Genomic DNA, 18,586 nt, shown 5'->3' with positions numbered 1-18,586 from the left:
TGCAGAAAGGAGTATTAACAATTTACTCTTAATTAAGAACGCTCGGAGTGAGATTTTTGGTAGTGTTTCATTGGGAAGCTGAATATTTTGCCAGGCAAACTGAAGGATTTCTTGGTAGAAAAGAATGTGGGAAAGATAACGTGGGCAGTGCTAGAAAATAACTCTTGGAAATAAGTTAATAATTGTCTGATAGCACAGCACCTGCTCATTCTACCACTAACCCCAAGATTAAGGTACCCTCAGGAACAGGACACACCTGAGGTCTGCTGGAGGTGGCTTGTCCAGCCTGTTTCTGGGAATTTTGCCAGATTCATGTGACCAAAATTCCAGGTGTGGCCATGCCCAAGACTGGGGTTGGAGCAGGAGGACAAGTTTGGGGGTGATTTACAAGGGGAGCCAAAGACAGAGCCCAGTCTGGATCCTGTTTCAGCCCCAAGTGTTTCCTCTCTCCTGTGTCTGTGTGATACAGAAGAGCTGGTGGGTCACCAGAGGATTCACTGTCAGAACACGATCTGGTGCCTGTAGCAGCACTGTAGTTTAGTTCCTGATGTTCTTTTCCATACAAGTGCATTTTTAAATGCCCATGCACTGATATCCTCAGCGTTTTCCAGGCTGCCCCCACTCCCATGGGCTGTGTCTGCCTGGCTGTAAATCAGTGCTCAGCACTGCTCAGCCTTGTGCCCCTTGTGCCCCTGGCCCGTGTTTGCCAAGTGACTCATTGTGTGCTTTGCCTTTCAGCTGTGACTCCCAGCGCTTTTTCTTTAAATACCTGGTGGGGCACTGGCTCTGAACCATTAACTCTCTCAGCTGTGTGCTTTCCTCAGCTCCCTCTTTTTCAACAAACAGCTCATTTAGGACAAGATGAGCAAAGATCTGCTTACTCAGAGCCTGTTAGTTGAGGAGGTTGATTATTTATTTTGCTTTATTTGGGAATATCTGAGGAGCCAAGGCAGTAAATAAGCAAGTTTAGGGAAAGTCATGTTTAACATCTCTTTCATACAAGGATGATGATTGTCCTATTGACAGGTATCAGATACCCACTTTCCCAAGAGCCTAATTGAATTTAATACCCTCTTCAAAGAAAGCTGGTTCAAGACTGCAGTAATTTTTCTCTAGCAGGGTGAAAATTTTGTTGTCCTTGGTGAATCCCTGCCATGAACAGGAGCTGAGGGAAGGCAGCAGGCAGAGGAGAGCCAGGCAGGGAACTGCTGAGCTCCATCTCCCTGAGCACTGAGGCAGCAATTAGGAGATCAAAACTTTACTTTCTCCTAGTGTTTTATTTTTCATGTAAACCAGGTGCAAATACAAAGAAAAAGTACTTAAGATGCCATTTCTTGGATAGACTTTTCATAGCAACAGGGTTTTTTTTCCACTGGTGCTACTTGTAGATTCATCCAGTTCATGGCAGACTAAAGCATATACAGTCTGCAGTGATGTAATTGTAATGTTTTTTTTACAATTTCCCATTTTAAAGCAGTTCTGTAAGGACTCTCAAGGAATTTGTATAGAATGTTTTTTTATGTAGCAGATTAATTAGGTGGAAGCACTGTGGGTGGAAATGAGCAAAAAGGATTAGATGAAGAGGGGGGGAAAAAAAGGATGTTTGCAGTAATTTAATAACCTGATCTCATGGGATTTACTACTTGTACATAGCAGTGTAATTCTTAATATTCACACATAATTATGGCAGTTTGGTAAGGAACAGTAATTTTTAAATTTCATATGCATGATGTTTGTACAGTTTCCAGAGAGGCAGAAAAAAGGTTACTGTGTTTTGTCCTTTTTAATAGTCCCTCCACAGTACTTTCTTTTCTTTGGTTTTGCTTTTCTCTTTTGAATTATTTTTAACTCAGAGAGGAGAGCTAGAATGGGTACAACCCAGCCACCTAGAGAGGCCTTTTGTGTGTGCTCTGCATCCAAAACAGATGAGAGACAAGGCATGCAAGGTGCCAGGAAATTCAGCATCCACAGCCATAGGTAAAAGAGGCTTTCCCCTTGTTCCTAGAAATTCTCTTAAGTATAGGTTCAGTATTAAAACACATGGAGCACAAAACACCTTTTCCTGTTGTAAAAATCATATTTCATGATTTGGTTTGGTTTTGCTTTTGTTTTTTTTTGGGGGCTTTTTTTTGGTTGTTGTTTTTTTTGTGTGTGTTTTTTTTGGTTGTTTTTTTTTGTTGTTTTTTTGTGGGGTTTTTTTTTTGTTGTTTTTTTTGTTGTTTTTTGTTTTTTTTTGTTGTTGTTGTTGATTTTTGTTTTTTGTTTTTGTTTTTTGTTTTTTTTTTTTTTTTTGTTATGTATTTACCTCTCTTTTGTTAAATATCTGAAAAACTTTGTCAGGTCCACAGGGATTTTTTTCCCAGTCTTGCACCCTCAGCTGTGAGCAGCAGTGTGGGCTCTGGTCTGATTCCTAACAACATCCTCACTCTAGAAAAGCAGGAGTAAATCTTTTGCTTTTCCTTCCCATGGTGGCTGAGATCTGTCATGAGAGCTGTGCTTTGAGGAAATGGAACAACAGCTTTTCAACCTCAGCTTTTTTGCTTTTGTAGATTTGTCAGGTCTTTATCATTATTTGGACACTTTATTTTTCTTGTGGTTCCATGTATCTCTGTATCAGCCAGGCTGTGATAACAAGCTTTAAACTTTGCTACTGTACTCAGACATGCTAAAAACCCACAACTAATATGGCTAAGCTGACCTTTGTGTGAACAGGAAGAAAGTGTGAATGTTAGAAATAACAGTCTGCTGTTGTGGGGAAGGGCTTGGGATCCTTCAAGCGTTGTATCAACTGTGAATATCCAACTTTTGCTTGGCAGTAAATCCCCAGGTAAAGCAGAGCCATTCTGCTTTTGTCTGGTCTGTTAGGGGAGCACTGCAACATGTGCTGTGGGTATGACCAAGCAGCTGTTTAAATGTGGATACATCCCATCTGTGGGATGGGATCCACCACCCTTTGAAGGTGGTAGGTCCAGAGAGCAAAAGGGTTTGTCTTCAAAAAATTCATGTTTCACATCAAGAGCTGTAAAAGAAGACCTGAGGATTTATGGCAGCTCCAGGTCACAGGTTTTCTCTAGTCATGAGGAGCTGCTTCCTTGGCCCCCTGTTCCTTGTCTGCAAAGTGGAAGTTGTGGCATTGCCAGGGTGTCTCTGGGAGCAGCTCATGTTCCTGTTTGTCTGTTCACCATCTCCTCGTTTGGACAGGTGTGTGCACAGCTGATGGGAGAAATGTTGTATTTTCCTTGGTGCTCTTGGCCCATTTTCCAAAAACCAATGTGTGTGTTCACCAAACCCCAGCAGGTCAGCAAGTGCTGCTGCTCTGCCCACCAGCTGGGAAAGCAGAGAAATTTGGCTTAGGGAAAAGATCTGGAGGTCAGGCCTGGGAGTCCAAGGCTCTGGTTTAAGAAGGGGGAATGGTTGTCCAGCCCTAGCCATACTTCGTGTTTGGTGCAAGTCCCCCCTGAGCTGTGGAACTAAAGCTGCACAAGGTGGGAACCTGCAGCATAGCCACAGCCTAAGTATCCAACAAGCTGGGGTTGTAAAAACCATCTGCACTCCTTATCAGGGTCCTTCTCACAGATGGGGTTGGAAGGCTCTTAAATGCTCCTTCAAATACCTCTCTGAGCAGGCAGCTGCTGTCTGTGTTCAAGTGCAGCCCTGCCCAGCAAAGCTCTCCTGGCTGCAGGGACAGTCAGGCTCTGGTGGTCTGTACCAACGGGAGCCCCTTGTTCATGGCCTTTCCACATCCTGGGCTCCCTTCAATAGAAAAATAACTTTCTTGAGTGTGCCAGCAGACCATAAACTGAAAGGTTGGGAAGTGATGGGAAACGTCTGGCATTTGTCACAAAAGAGGATTTGTCGGAGAGCACATTTCAAACTCCTGCTGCCAAGATCCTGCTGCTCTGGTGTACTCAAGCTGCTCAACCCATCGTCTCTCCCTGTACCTCCCCTGCTCTCTCTTCCTTCACCCCCTTTTTTCTTCTGCACTTTCAACCCTGCTCATTTTTTCCCCCTCCACTGCCTCAGTGCTTGCTCCTCACTCCTGTTTCTCGTGGTACCTCGAGGGGCAGAGCAGCTTCCAGGGGAGCCTGAGGTTGCCCTGCTCTTTATTTTATGACAAACCCAAAGCCTGCAGAGGCTTCACCTGTTGCTGAAGCAGCCCAGCTGCAATGGGATGGTCCATGCTGCTGACTCTCATCTATGAGTGTAAGGAATCACCTTGGTGATGTTTCCCTGGGTCTGGTCACTTGAGGAAGTCACTTCAGGACCAGGCTGGGGTGGGCAGCAGCACAGGATGTTCTTGTACAATGTGTGCAAAGGTGGTCATTCTGTAGGAATAGGGCTGTTACTGACATCAGCCGAAAAATCTGACTCTCTGAAACCCTTGATTGTCAAGCTCTCAAGCATCTGCTCTAATTGTGTGCTATTTCGGAGTATTTATTTTGCTAGCTCTAAATATTTTGAATGAAGTGACAAATCCTAATGGAAATGTTATGAATAATCATGATGTAAAGTAATAGTGTATCTTCCTTTTGTTGTGCAGCTTCACATTTCCTTGAATCTCATATTAGTTCTCATATTTGATAATACTTAGGTGTCCTTGAAATAACTTTCAGGTTAATTTTGAGAGGCTGATTGACATTTTCTGAAGGCAAGGCCATTCTACCTGTGCTATGCCTAAAATTCATTTCAAGAATTAACTGAACATAAGATAATGACATTGAGGAGAATCCAGGAGTTATTTATTCCAATGATCCTGTAGCAACACAATAGGAAATATGAGGTCAAGAGGCTCCAAGAATAGAGGAAAGTTACCATACAAAGCACTTTCCCTACTGATAAATTTGTACCTTATAACTTGTTATAAACACAATTCAGCAGAGGCAGACACACCTGCCCTTCTTTAAGAGTTGTCTGAAGTCCTGTCCTCATTGAGTTGTTAATATTTACAAAGAATCTGTGAGCTGATAAGCTTCTATGCTGTAGTCCAATATGTGGTTTTGCTGCTGGGTGTGTCACTTGCTCTTCATGTTTTGTTAATCTCATTAACCACATCTTACTCCATCTAAGTTCTTACCTGCATTAGCAAGGGGCATAAACTGGTTTTTGACAGTGGGTGCAGGGAAAACTATTGACAAATGGTCCTAATTAGCACAATTCTGTAAATCTTTGCCTGGCAGGGAGTGTTGTATCATTCCATTACAAGCTGTCAAGATGTACTTTCTGGGGGCATAAATATATAATTATTTTTTAGTTTTCAGTAATCTGCTCTAAGCAGACCATTCCATGATGGTCTGGCTTGGTTCCTGGTAGGGGTTTTAGCAAGATGCCTAAAATTTCACTGTAACATCAGTGGGTTGTAGGAAGCTCATGAGGTTGGTCCTGTTTTTCTGCTGGAGATGGGTTCAACTGGGAAGTCCTATTGACAGTATGGTACATGATTAAATATTTTTACTTATTATTTTAGAGTCAAGATGCCTTCCCTCTCCATAGAGATGAGCAGGGTGTGCTGGGGACAGCATCTTGCCCAATGTTTGATCATGTTGGGACAGAGAATTAATTATGGGCAGTACCAGGAGTGCAAGTTGAGGTTCAGCATGAGGAGGCTTTGATGCAGATTTTCATTATTTCCATTTGCATTGCCCAGATTGATTCAAGTTCTGCTTTGTATCTGCCAGAGAGAAAACTCCTGTTTAGAGGGTGGAATAGGAAGGAAAGGGTCTGTCTGCTGCTTTTGTTTAATTCTTCTCCATAGTGGAAAAATACTTGAGATGAGAGTTTCCTATATTCTCCTCCTGGGGAATAAACAAACCTTTTGCCAAAAAATGTTCTGTCCCATTGACTCAGGGCAGTTTATGTATTGAAATTATGCCAAAAAACCACCAGTCCAGAAACCCCCTCAGTATCAGGGGTCAGATTAAAGGCAAGCTGAGCCTCCCTGTCCCGACAGCCGCGTCCTGCTCCTGGTGGGAACCCACCATGGACATGCCAGATCCAGCACTGGGAGTTTGGCTGGCAGATAATGGGAGTGCTGGGACATCTGGAGCCGGGGCTGTCTGCCCTGGGATTGCTCTATCGTCTCGTGGTCCTTGTGAAACCAAACAGGAACAGGTCATAATTCAAAGCTCGCTGCTGCTATCGGGAGTTGTCACCTCTGGGGAGCGGCTGCGTCTCAGAGGGCTTGGGAAAGTGATCCCGAAGGTCAAGGGGAGACTTGCTTGGTGCAGATGAAGTGATAATGGGCTCTGGAAGGAGGGGGAGGACCATTTGAGGTTTTTATTATCCCTGAAGCCGTGAATCATCCCGAATGCTAATCCTGCAGTCAGCAGGTCCAGGTGCTGCTGCCAGCCTGCGCTGCACAAGGAGCTGTGCCCTGTCTCTCACAGGTCTTTTACATTTTTCTACGATTGTTTCATGCTTGATCTTACAATTATGAAGGAAGGGAAAAATATCCTCATGTGCTTCTCGGAGTTTTCAAGCCTTGTAAGTTCATTTTGTTGGACTTGTCCCAGTGCGTGTGGATGGGATGGTATCTGAACCTCAGGGTGTGAAGTTGGGTCCCGACAGGAAGACAAGTCCCAGGGGCCAATTCTGCTTCATAAAATCAGTGTATTCTCTGCTCTTGCAGGAAATTGGATGGGTCTGTAGGTTGGCAGAAGGAGGCCCAGCTCTGCAGTGAATTGTCACAGCTCCATGGCCCTGCCTGCTGACAGTCTGCAGCAGGGCTGTGGCTCTGGGTCAGTGCTGCAGGGACGTGCCCCTGCCATGGACAGACATGGTGACAGCCCTTTGATCACTGCCTGTCCCAGCTCTGAGCCCACAGGCCCTGCTCAGAGATGGGTTTGCTGGCTGGCCCTCAAAATTTAAATTCAGTGGTAGACATTTTCATATTGATGAGCTGCTACTCATCACTCAGGCTTAACTAGCACCCTTCTTTTGGCTTTGGTGAGGATGAAGTTGCTGCTCAGCCAGATCTAAAGAGGTGAGGAGCCCAAAAATCAGAGAGATGAGGCGCCCAAAACCCAAACAGGAAGGTGAAGTAGCACTGCTGGAGGTCGCCAATGTTGCAGAAGGTGGCATTTCAGAGCATGGGAGATGCAGCTGCTGGGATTTGTGGCATTTCTGCAGCCTCTCGGTGATGGGGAGGCTCCTGGCCCTGTAAGGGCTGGTGAAGGAGGGTTTGGGACCTCTCCACCCATGTGTGGTGGTGACAGCTGTCCCCTGTGCCCAGCTGCCTCTGCCAGAGCTGAGCCCTTACCACCATGATTCTAAATAGAGGTTTAATGACCACCCATTAAAACTCTGATCATGAATACTGCGGAGATGAGAATCCACATTTACAGAAACAGCCCTTTTGTTTGGTAAAAATGAGCTATTTTTCAGTACTTCCTTCCCAAATCTCTCCTATTTCACTGTAGTTCCCTGCCAGCTCTGCCCACTAGAGCAGCCATTGCAGTGATGAGTCAGGTTTAAAAATAGGAGGAAAAATTATGGTTTAATAATCAATTATCCTGTGAGTCTATGATTGAAGTTGCACCTTAGGAGGTCATCTGGCCAAACCCTCAGCTTCAAGAGGGAGTTCAGGCCAGGTTGCTCAGGGCTTGTTTTGTTGTTTTGGAGTGGGTTTTTTTTTTTGTTGTTGTTATTTTTTGTTTTGGTTTGGTTTGGATGTTTTGGGTTTGTTTTTTTTTTTTTTTTTTTGTTGGTTTTTTTTTCTTTTTTTTTTTTTTTTGGTTTGTTGGCTTTTGGTTTTCTTCCTTCTTTGTTTTCTGAGGCCTCAGCAGGGTGTGCTCTGTGTCTGCATTTCCATGTGACCCTACAAGTCCCTGGTAATCTACCTTCTCTCTGCAATCCGAGATGTCCTGCAGCCTTTTGATCCCATCCAAATGGGCTTGTAAAGGAGTGAATAAAACTCAGCTTTTGTGAGCATTGGCTGTATTTGAGCGCTGGAAGGAGAGATCCTGATTTTCTACCCAGCTGTCCCCGTTTGTGGCACTTGGGTGCTGGCCAGCTTGCAAAGAAAAATAGATATTCCTGGCAGAAGAGTGCAGCAACCAGCACTCCTCGGTGCTAATTGACCCCTTCTTGGCAGCTTCATCAAAGGCGTTGAAGAATAAACAGGCTGTTGATTGAACTGTTTGCTGTCCCCAGAGGTGGTCCCCCCTTGCTCCGGGCTGAGGCTCATTGTCAGGGCTGGGGAAGAGCCTTGCAGAGCGATTAGCCAGTCCTCCCGAGGAACAAAAAAAAACCCTTTCATCCCCTGGCATCTGGGAGATGGAATCCTGGGGGGATTTGCTGTGTCCTCCATGAGCAGAGCTCCATCCACAGTGCCCATGGATGCGCTCTAGGGATGTGGAGTTTGGGGGGAGGCAAAGGGGGACGTAGCTCTGATGAAAACTAATGAAAACTCTGATAGCTCAATCTGATGAGAGGAGAGTTTGGGAGCAGAAAAACACCTTCAAGGAAAGCCTGGACAAAGTTGAGGCAGATGCTGATGGACGTGAGTGGTGCATTCTTTGCATAGAGAAGTCGTGTTGGTGCTTGCTGGCGCTGCTGCCAAGGCACGCAGAAATCCTGCTGAAATGGGGCGTGCAGGGTTCAGCTGATTAATTAATGGACCGTGAGAGGAGAAAATATGAACCACTCTACTGATGCCTGTAAATAGCTTTAAAAATATTTTACCCGGGTTTTGTCATGGCAAATTGCATTCACGTACTTAAACCCTCTGTATTTCATTTCAGGTTGGGCATAGAGTCCAAAATATTTGAACTTTCTATACAATTGGCAGTCCAGGAGAACTATTTTCACTGAAAATATTTTAAAGCATATGAACTGAAACCCTTTGTTTTGAATCAGATCACTGTTAAACTCTGAGATTAACAAATACCACGCGGTTTCATTAAATGTATTGTTAATGACAGAGCAAAACTTAGCACTACAAGCCTTACTTCTGGGGAGAGGCTCTCCTGCAGCTGTTCCAGGGCTCATTCTGCACTCAGCAAATAGACTGAGGGTGTGCAGAATAAATATTGATAGGGAGGTGGCCTGAGCATCACGTGTGTGTATAATGAGCCTGCATGACACCATATCCATCCCTGTCATGTGAGAGGGCCTCTGGAGTGGTGTTGCTATGACAGCCTGGCGTGGGGCAACACGCCACCTTCATGGGCAGAAATATAGCCTTTCCTTCTGCCCAGGCTCATGGGTCCATCTCTGATTCACCAGCACTGACTCTGGGCCATTTTTGCTTTTCCAGTGATGAGAACGCTAGAAAAGACTTGAAGACACTGCCTGTCTTTCCTACCAAGACACTGCAGGAGCATCCATCACTTGCTTACTGGTGAGCTGTTTAATTTAAAATGTAAATCGTGGCTATGAATGATAACAACAAGATCACTTTTAAGCAGTCTGCAGACTTCTAAAAGTTTTCAGCCCAGGACATAGAGTTACTTGCTCATGTTCAAGTATTTCCAGTTTTTAGAAGATGATAAATTATGCAAGATCTGATGCAAATTCCTCCTTGAAAGTTTGCTCAAATGAAGTTGCTGTGTCAGAAACTGCTGGATCAGAGTATGTGGGGACCCTGCAATAGAAGGAGCTGAAGTCTGAGCTCCAGCCAAGCCTGGGTTTGCAGAAAGCACCTGAGTCTTCATCTGTCCCACAGTGGAGCCTTTGTGCTGTGCTGACCTTTGCTGGCTGCCAGCTGCCCACCCAGCTCCTCTGGACAGGACAGGGGAAGAAAATAATCTAGAAAGGCTGGAGAGAGAAAGATGGTTCCAGTTCTGGGGCTTGAATTTGCTGTAAAGGAACACAGCATTTAGGATGAATCAGTGATATTGTTTCCTTGGAATTTATGCCCTTTGTGCAAATTCAACTCCCTCATTTGTTTTGTTTTTTTAGGCTTGATGTGTACGTGATGGATTTTCAAGTATACCATGCTTGCTTATTATTTGTTTGTCTCTGAATGAATACTGCTGGGGTTTTCTTTTCTTTCAAGTGTCTGACACAGAAATGCATATTTTATTTCACATTCCTCCAAAGCAAATGTTGAAATATGTAACAGGAAAAATGCAAAAAAGTCATTGCTGACAAATGTGTGGTTTTTTTCACCTGTGAAATGTCAGGGGGGGAAAAAATACATGGGAATGAAAACAGCTCTGGTTAAACTTCTTCTGTCTTACATATGGAGCATTAACCAGCCTTTGAAGTTTGGGTCCTTTAGAACGTTGAGATGAATTTACACAATTAGCACCATTCTTCTGCAGCAGAACAGGCTGATCCAAAAGGGTTCATTAATTAGTCTGGAGGGCAGGATGTGATGGTGGGGATCAGCCAGGCAGCTCCTCACTGCCTAATGAAGGGTGGGAAAGAAATCAGCAAGAACCAGAATGTAAACTGGAGCAAGGAGCAGGCAGAGGGACCCTTGTGTGCATGCAGAGCAGGTGGCAGATGCTGTCACACATGAACAGAGTCACTGAGCCTCTAAATTGGGTTTTGTGCTTGGTTTGCAGTGAGGACAGAGTAATTGAGCATTATACACAAATTAAAGGTCTGACCAGAGGACAAGCCATTGTTCAGTGAGTATGACACTTGTTAATTTGTGAAGATGATGATTTTACTTTTCTCCTGTTCTTTTTTGTTGAGAAGTGGCAAGGCAGACTATTTGGGCCATTGCTGCCTATAAATGATGTTATTTGTATCTGTCAGATTCTCTTTTTATTGACATACACTGCAAAGTGGAATTATTTGATATATCCCATTGCAGAGGCTTGCAGTTCAGCATTTGTGTGGTCATTTGGGTACCACAAATGAAAAATAAATTGTTTGGATCTTATTTTATTGGAAAACTATTCCCCATACCTTGCTTGCCATCAATTAATTTTCACTCCAAACTCTTAAAGAGTGCATATTACCCTAAGTCCTGTAAGAAATTCTGGAATGTTCAGAATTTGGCTTTCAAAACATCAAGGTCTTCCAAGCTGCCCCCTGAGCCTGTGGAATTGTATTTTTCATTTGCCATTAATATTTACTGTTCTTCCTAGAAGCAGAGGCAGTAGGATGTGTTATGAGATGTTGGAGATGATGGCCATGGTGCTCAGTGCAGGCTCCTTGCAGTTTTTCTCACATACCTCAGTGCCTGTAAATCTCTTTCAATAATCTGTGGTCTTTTTTCAGTAGGAACAAGGGAAAAATGGTCTGTTCAGTGGTTTTCTGAATTGCCTCATGAAACAGTTGTACAATGGCACAAACACATTCATTTGGAGTCTACCCTTTGTAACCAGAGCTCCATAATGGAATAATTATAGGCAGGTCTTTACTGCCAGCATTTCCCAAAAGGCTCACATGTTCAGTTCAGAATTTTTGCTTTCAGTTCTATGATCTTTTGATAAGAGATTGAATGTTCTGTTGCATGAGAGATTTTCCATTTGCTTTAGCTGGGCCAAAATACCCCATCTTTCCCCAAGCCAAGATGCTAAGTTTTTTCTGAAAACATGGGCCTTCAATTGTGAAGGCCTTCAAAATATGCAAATGATAAATGATGTGTCCTTGGATGTATGTGTGAAAAAAATATGTTAATAGATATTACTCCCTCCAGAGAAAATAATCTGATATGCTATAAATCTGTCTGCAGGTACATGAAAGTGGTAGAAGCTTTGCCAACATATGGAGTTCATTACTATGGAGTAAAGGTCAGTAACTGCCTATAGATAATGTGATTGCTGAGCTTATTACGTGGGATTGCATTCCTAAAGGAGCAGTTGGATGATTCAGTGCCCTTCTATCAGTATGAAATCCCACATTTTTCAACCTCTGTAATTTTTCCCTATTCAATGTACTTTAGAAATTGTTTCCAGAGAGCAGAAAGGAATCTTTGTAAAACTGTATGTAATCCTATCAGGAGCTAAATTTCTATCATCTTAATTAAACTGGATATCACTTCTAGACTTGAAGCAGTTAATGGTTTCCCCAGAGACATTAATCAAGATTAGAAAAATAAAATGGGGAAAAGAACTCCTCCTAAGTGGCAGGTGATTAGTGGTGCATGCTTGGAGTGGGGAAATACTGAGAAATACTTTTGGAGAGTGATGGAAATGCACCATTTATTCCCATCTGTAGAGCAGAGCTGGGGCCAGAGTGTTTTGTGCCGAAGAGCTCAGCAGAGATGTCTCCTTACTTTTGAGTCATGGCCATGGCTGTGGTACCTGAAAAGCTGATGTTTTGTGCTGGTGTGTCCTCCTGTGGCTGTCCATGCCTGAATTTAGTGGATGCAGTTACTGGCCACAGATTTTTTTCTGTCCTCTCCCTTCACAGCCACTCCTCCAGCCAGTGACACCCCATTGTTTCAGCAGCACTGTCTCTTCTCTGTCCACCTTGCACAGCCACCACCTGGTTTTGTGCCTCTGCCTCAGAAGGCAGAGGGAGAAATTCTCCACATTCACCCCAGCAATCCACTTCACCTCAATCTGTTTGCCAGAAAATCTTTGTTCTGTACCTACTTGTACTTGTCACAGAGTGAAAAGGGCTGTAATCTTGGAATTGCCTAATTCTTAAGTGGCTCTTGGTTGATGCAGACATCCATTTTTCAGGATAAACAAGGAATCCCATGGTGGCTTGGAATAAGTTACAAAGGAATTGGCCAGTACGACTTACAAGACAAAGTTAAGCCCAGAAAAGTAAGTTTTTTTAATCTGATTTTTTTGTGAGGGAAGCATGGTGTGGTGTTGCATGTCAGAATATACTCTAAGCTGTTGCTTATTAGACTGGTGGGCACAAGACCAAAGGCTGGAGGCAAAAGATTTCTGCTGGCATTGAGGCAGTAAATCTCTCCTAGATAGTGGAAACTCCCTTTGGGAGCTTTGGCTTGTGTGTCTTGAGTTTGGTGGTCTCAGGATGGGAATTTTGGCAGCCCCCAGGGATAACTACAGAAATATGAAGCAGTTGTGTTTCTGCAAGGCCTTGTACTCAGGTACTGTTTGCACTTTTGTAGATGTTTTTTTTGTGCATGAAGCATAAAAGGCTTCACTGATACAGGCAGAGTATGAGGAGAACCAAGTGAAAATAAAGAATTGTTGAAGCAACTGTGGTGCTCCCCGCCAGGGAATTTTTACATTTGCAAAATGATATTGTTTAGTGTGTTGGTGCCAAAAAGCACAGCTTAAACTTCCTTCTTAAAGAGTAATCCCCCCCTTCAAGCTTCCAACTTGGTCTTCTCTTTTTCCAGACCAGGCTCTGACTTGGTTTCTTTTGGTGTATTTATGTACAGGAGTGTCCAAGGGTGAGCTCTCATGTCCTTCCTTCTCTTGGTTCAGTAAAACACAGAGTTTTATTCCAGGTGTCTCTTCCCATGGCTGCACTAAAAGACAGTAACACAGGAGGAACCTTTGTAAATCAAGTGAACTTGATGAAGCCATTGAATGTCAAAGGAGAGCATCAAGGAGGTCTCCTTGCCCTTGAGCACTTCCCTGATTTTAGGCATCATCTATAAGATTTTCCAGCCAGGAAAGGATCATTCTGCAGCCAAGATGTCCAGCTGTGACCAGCAAAGCTCTCCAAGAAAATGGAGCCTGCCTGGCTGGAAGCATTGCTTCGCCAAGCATTTTTTATGCTTGTGGGATTTCAGTTTACAACATCAACCAGGCAGATTAAGAACATTTTTTAAGGTCAGCGGGGCCCAGATACCAAGTCACACCCTGCAACAGTTAGTTACAAGGCGTTGTCTTTGAATGCAGCAGGGGTTGTGTTTAAGAAAAATAAAGCAAAAACCAGAGGTCATCTCAGCAGTGGAAATATTACAGTGGAAATGAGAATAGTTGTTGGCTTCACTGAAATTGTAATTGTACAACAGAGAATAAAGATTAAAAGGGAAGGTGAGAGAGAGGAGCCTAAATGGAGGTGGAAGATTGAAACTGTGGGGATGGATATGGCTGTAGTATCCTTAAGGATTTTTCTGGTGTCAGTGCAAAGGGACACAAACAATGTCAGCCACAGCTTGTCCTGAGCCATGACTGCCTTTAACAAGTGGCTAAATATACAAACAGTTTATTTATATGGAAAATGTTCCAGGGTTTGAAATACAACACACACTTTGGGGTAAGTGGTTGGAATCAGATGTTTTGGGAGGAAAAGCAGACATCAGGTCTGGAGGGGCACCCACACCCAGACTTTGGTTTGGAGATGCTGCTGCTTCTTTCAGTGTAACTGCAGCCCTGATGCCTGTGATGCAGCAGGCAGAAGTTCCTTTCAATCAGTATTGTTGTTTGTTCATATTTATGAATGTATCAGAATTTATTTCAGAGAAAGAAGGTTATGTACAGCTTGCCTGAATCTCCCAGGAGTCTCTCTGAAACAGGAGGGGAATAGGCATGTAAACTATGCCTGTCTTTTGGAGCAGTGGTGCTAGTTTTGCTGGATTTAGCAGAATTTTCTTGCTTTGCTCTTTGGGAATGGAGCCAAACTCACAACTGCCATGTGCTGGTGTTATCCAGCTGTTTATACTGTGGATCAAAACTGCTGTTGTGTTTATCCCCAGCCATCTGGGAAAGAGCATCCTCATTGTGCTCCACTTCTCCAGTTGGTGATGTTTAAATATACATGCAGCTGATTAATAAATAGAGAATAATAAGAGGGAAAGGCTGAGTCCAAGTCTAATGGAGACTGAGTTAGCCTTCCCAAATTTTAAAGCTACAAGGATATCTCTGGGTGTTCAAATCTCTGATACTGGTTGTGGTGGGAGACCTGCAGCATTTTGGATAGGAGGCTTTGAACAGGAATTGGTGCCTGTGTCCCAGTGAATTCACACCTGGGGATTTATTCTGCTCCCCATGGCTTTTCTGCAGTGCTGTCAGATGTTTGCTTCACCATAGAATTGTAGGCATCTTGCAAGAGCCAAGTCCATATTTAGAATAAAATTTTGATATTATTGATAGAAATAAAATATCTATTAGCTGCACCCATTAATGGAGGGTCAGTTAAAGCCAAAGAAATGCAACTACCCTCTTCAAAAAGTGAAATCTTTTGCCTTTATCCAAGTTAGGCAGAGACACCTAAATCCAAGCCTTGGAGCACAGTGGATATCCCAAGATTTTGTTATTGGATCAACACCAGTGCATGAAGTGCAGGGCTGAGAGCTCCTCACAGGAAGCAGCTTGCAGGAGAGGTGTGGGTGAGGCAATCTCCAGATCCCAGTCACCAGCACTGCCAGGGCTCTGTCACCATCAGGTGGTGTTGGGGAGGCTGCTCTGGGGCTGGACCTGGAGAACCTGCCCTGGCTGTGTGCAGCTGGCTGGGGAGGTTTGGCTCCAGCTATTAATATTTTGCTGATTGACCTGAGATGGTTTGGACAAGGGAGTTTTGTTGCTCCAAGTCACTCCTAGGAGCTTGTATTGCTTTGGGAGCAGCTTCCAGCAAAGCCCAAGTGTTGCCCATCACCCAGGACTGCCAGCTGAGGCACTGGGGAAAGCACTGTGCTCCAGCACCTACAGACTGAAAAGGCAGAATTATTTTGTGTGTCATTTATGAAAATTGTCTTTGTAGATAAAAGCAGTGGCTCCACACTGGCTGGAGGTTATACTGAGCTCACTTGATTGTCATCCTGAAGTCTCACAGGGCATTAAAACAGACTGGATTTGGCAACCCTTGCTCAGATTTGAGCTCAGACCTGGGATGAGCTCTGCAGTCCTGCTGCTTTGCAAACGTATTCTCTTTCAGTTGCAGTTAATGTTGAGAGTCACCTCCTGCTTGGAGAAGTGCCTCCTGCTTGCTGTGGGGTGGCATGCCAAGATCTTGTCTCTGGTATCTTCTGAATCAATTAGGAAAAGTATAAAAAATGTCCCAGGAGTTTGTTTGTCATTTCAAGCCAGAATAGATCTCCCTTTATCTCTACCCCATTCTTCTCACTGGCGAGAAAAACAGTGTATGTCTTGTTAATGAAGGGTGTATTAAGGCATGAGTTGAGTTTATTCTGTGTTCAGCCAATATGTGGGGATCCTCTGAGGGCTGCAGCTTGCTGGCTCTTGGACTTGTTCTCCCACTTCATTGTGTTTCTGTGGGCGACTCCCTTGTGATAAATTAACTGTGTTAATCTGAAGAGAAGAACTAATCTTGCTGTGGTATTGTTTCAAATGTCCAAGAATATTGGTTCTACTGCTTGATGTCTTGACTGCATTGTGTTCTCAGAAGTGTTTTTGTTAGCATATACTTGTTTTGAAATGGGTAATGTTTATCACAGGATGGTGTGGGCTGGCACATCATCTCATTTCAACCTCTCTGCCATGGGCAGGGATACATTTCACTATCCCAGGTTGTTCCAAGCTCCATCCAACCTGGCCTTGGACACTTCCAGAGATCCAGGGGCAGCCCCAGCTTCTCTGGGCAACCTGTGCTTCATCACCTTCACAATATACCTGGATGGATTTAATGCTTTCAGGGCTTTAGCTTTCCAAACCAGACCCCTGTCTGCTCAGACAATTTCTCCCACCCTCTGTAAGGGTCTTTTTGTGTCAGTTTGTCCAGGAGCTCTTTGTTCATCCTTGCAAGCCTCCTGACACTTTTGCCTTTCTCTTTGTTGAGATGCATTACTCCTGAGCTATGAGGAGGAGGTATTATGATAGTTCTTACTTAATTCAAAATATACTAAGAGTTGATGCTGAAAGTGTTCCCTTGCAGAACATTTACTTCATGTAAATTTGCTGTCCTGCTTTGCTGAATAGTTCAGAACACAGCAGCATTGGAACAGCCTTCTCAGCAGGCAGCTCTAATTAGGCAGAGATTTCTTTTATGGTGTTTATTTCTCACCAAGCCATTTATTTGGATAGAAGATACTAAGCTCACATAATTACTTAAAATAAACACAGAGCTTTTATGAGACTGCTCTGAAATTCAGTTCTTTCCAGATGTGCAAAAAGTTGCTTGAACATCACCTACTGCAAAACACAAACTTTTGGGGCAGTTTGATGTTGAGACATTTCTCAATCTTATGATGCCAGTGCTAGTGAGGATCAGGCAAAAAAGGATCATAAGGTGTTAGAAAAATATATGATCGAAGAGGTTTTTAGGACTGTCTTAATAATTTATGGATAAAGGATGCCTGCAGGTGAGCTCTGCCAAGTTACGCTGGCACAGGTGGGAGCTGTCTGCCTCCTTCCCTCAGAAGGTGCTGCAGGTGGGGCAGTTTGGCTCTCCTGCCATCTCCTCAGGTGCCTCCCTCCATGGGCAGGCACAGCAGTGAAACACAGGATTCCAGCTGAAGGCAGGATGCCAGACAGCTGAATGCAGCAGAGGGGCTGAAACTGCTCCCAGTGCTGCTGCCAGCGTGGTAATTTCCCTCCTCGGGTGGGGTGCATTCCTGTGGGCAGAAATCTTTTATGTTTCCTTGCTCTGAATTGCCAGATTTGTCTGCAGATTGCTGTTCCCAGCCAGTTCCTGAGGTGCTGGTTGCTGAGCCTCCTTGCAGGCACTGCACGTACCACGAGGTGCCTTGGAAGTGCTTCCCCAGGGAAAGGCTGCTGCAAGCACTGTGGCATGGCTTGCACTTCCATGCTGACCTTACCCAAACACCCCTTGGGTGGAAAGCCAGAGATTTGGGTAATTCAGCTCTTGGTCAGAATTTGTCCCTAACCTTGGAAACATCCTGGGTGCAATTTTGGCACGTGGGCTGGTGCAGCAGCATGTGGCCACACAGCCCCTGCACTCAGCTGCTCTCCACATTTTCACCTCCTTGCAAAAAGAAACTTTGTAAAAAAAAAAATTAAAATATTATTTTTTTAAACATAACCCATCAGGCTTACAGCAATATTGAGGCAGGAGCCTGAGCAGCTGTCCTGCAGGTCTCTTTGGGCAGGGTCTCTGTGATCCTGACAGGGCTGGTTTTCTGAGCCAGTTTGCTCCTGCTGGGACAAACTTGCATTTTATTCAAAACTGGATGCAAGATCAGCCAGGTAAAAAAAAAAAACCAAACCAGCTGCTTCTTTTAAGGTGTTTCAACACTTAGGCAAGTCATATCTCTTTGGGTTGCCTTAGACTATTACCATTCTTTTTGTGCAGAAAGGAGGGCAGTTCCTTTTTGTTCAGTGCTCCTGGTATCTGGAATTGAATCACAGTAGAAATGCAGGGAAGCCTAAACTCGTGGGCTGGAAAAGCAGCAGCTGGGTGGTAGGAGTCTGGCTGGTGCACAGGGGTGCCTGGATAATGAGATGGGATCAGAGCTGCACCTCCGCCTTCTACAAAAATAAAAAATCAGAAAAACAACCTTGACCAGGCCAAGTTGTACTCAGAGTCAGACAGGCAGCCCCTGGGATGCTCAGTAGTTTTCAGGAGCATTTAAGGACCTGACAACCTACCATGGATGGGCAGGCTATTAAGAAAACATTAATTAGCTCAGGTGGACTTAATCATCTGGTTAAAGGGAACATGCATTGCAAAACTTCCACAAAAACATTTTAATTATTCCTAATTGTTCTTCTAGCCCTCAAAAACCAGTTCTAGATTTCCAGATTTTTTTTTTTTTTGCCACTCTTTTGTCTTTAAATATGCATGTAGTTTAGGTAAGATTGAAATTAGGAATTATTTCAGAACATGTCTGTACAGGGTA

At 44.0% G+C, this 18,586-nt stretch overlaps 1 protein-coding gene across 5 annotated transcripts in view; it reads left to right on the top strand.

Annotated features, from left to right (window-relative positions):
- Window positions 1-18,586, top strand: part of FRMD4B (FERM domain containing 4B) — a 126,886-nt gene that overhangs the window by 91,869 nt on the left and 16,431 nt on the right. For 4 of the 5 annotated variants that reach the window (XM_079317431.1, XM_079317432.1, XM_079317429.1 and 1 more), the window contains 4 exons: window positions 9,254-9,337; window positions 10,509-10,574; window positions 11,630-11,687; window positions 12,585-12,671. In XM_079317431.1, coding sequence (XP_079173557.1) covers window positions 9,254-9,337; window positions 10,509-10,574; window positions 11,630-11,687; window positions 12,585-12,671 — 295 coding nt within the window. The remainder of the gene's footprint in view (window positions 1-9,253; window positions 9,338-10,508; window positions 10,575-11,629; window positions 11,688-12,584; window positions 12,672-18,586) is intronic. The other variant, XM_079317430.1, reaches the window with a different exon arrangement.

This window comes from Erithacus rubecula, assembly GCF_903797595.1.
Source record: "Erithacus rubecula genome assembly, chromosome: 13".
Taxonomy (NCBI): domain Eukaryota; kingdom Metazoa; phylum Chordata; class Aves; order Passeriformes; family Muscicapidae; genus Erithacus; species Erithacus rubecula.
The sequence above is the reverse complement of the archived record's forward strand: the minus strand, read 5'-3'. Positions and strand labels throughout refer to the sequence as shown.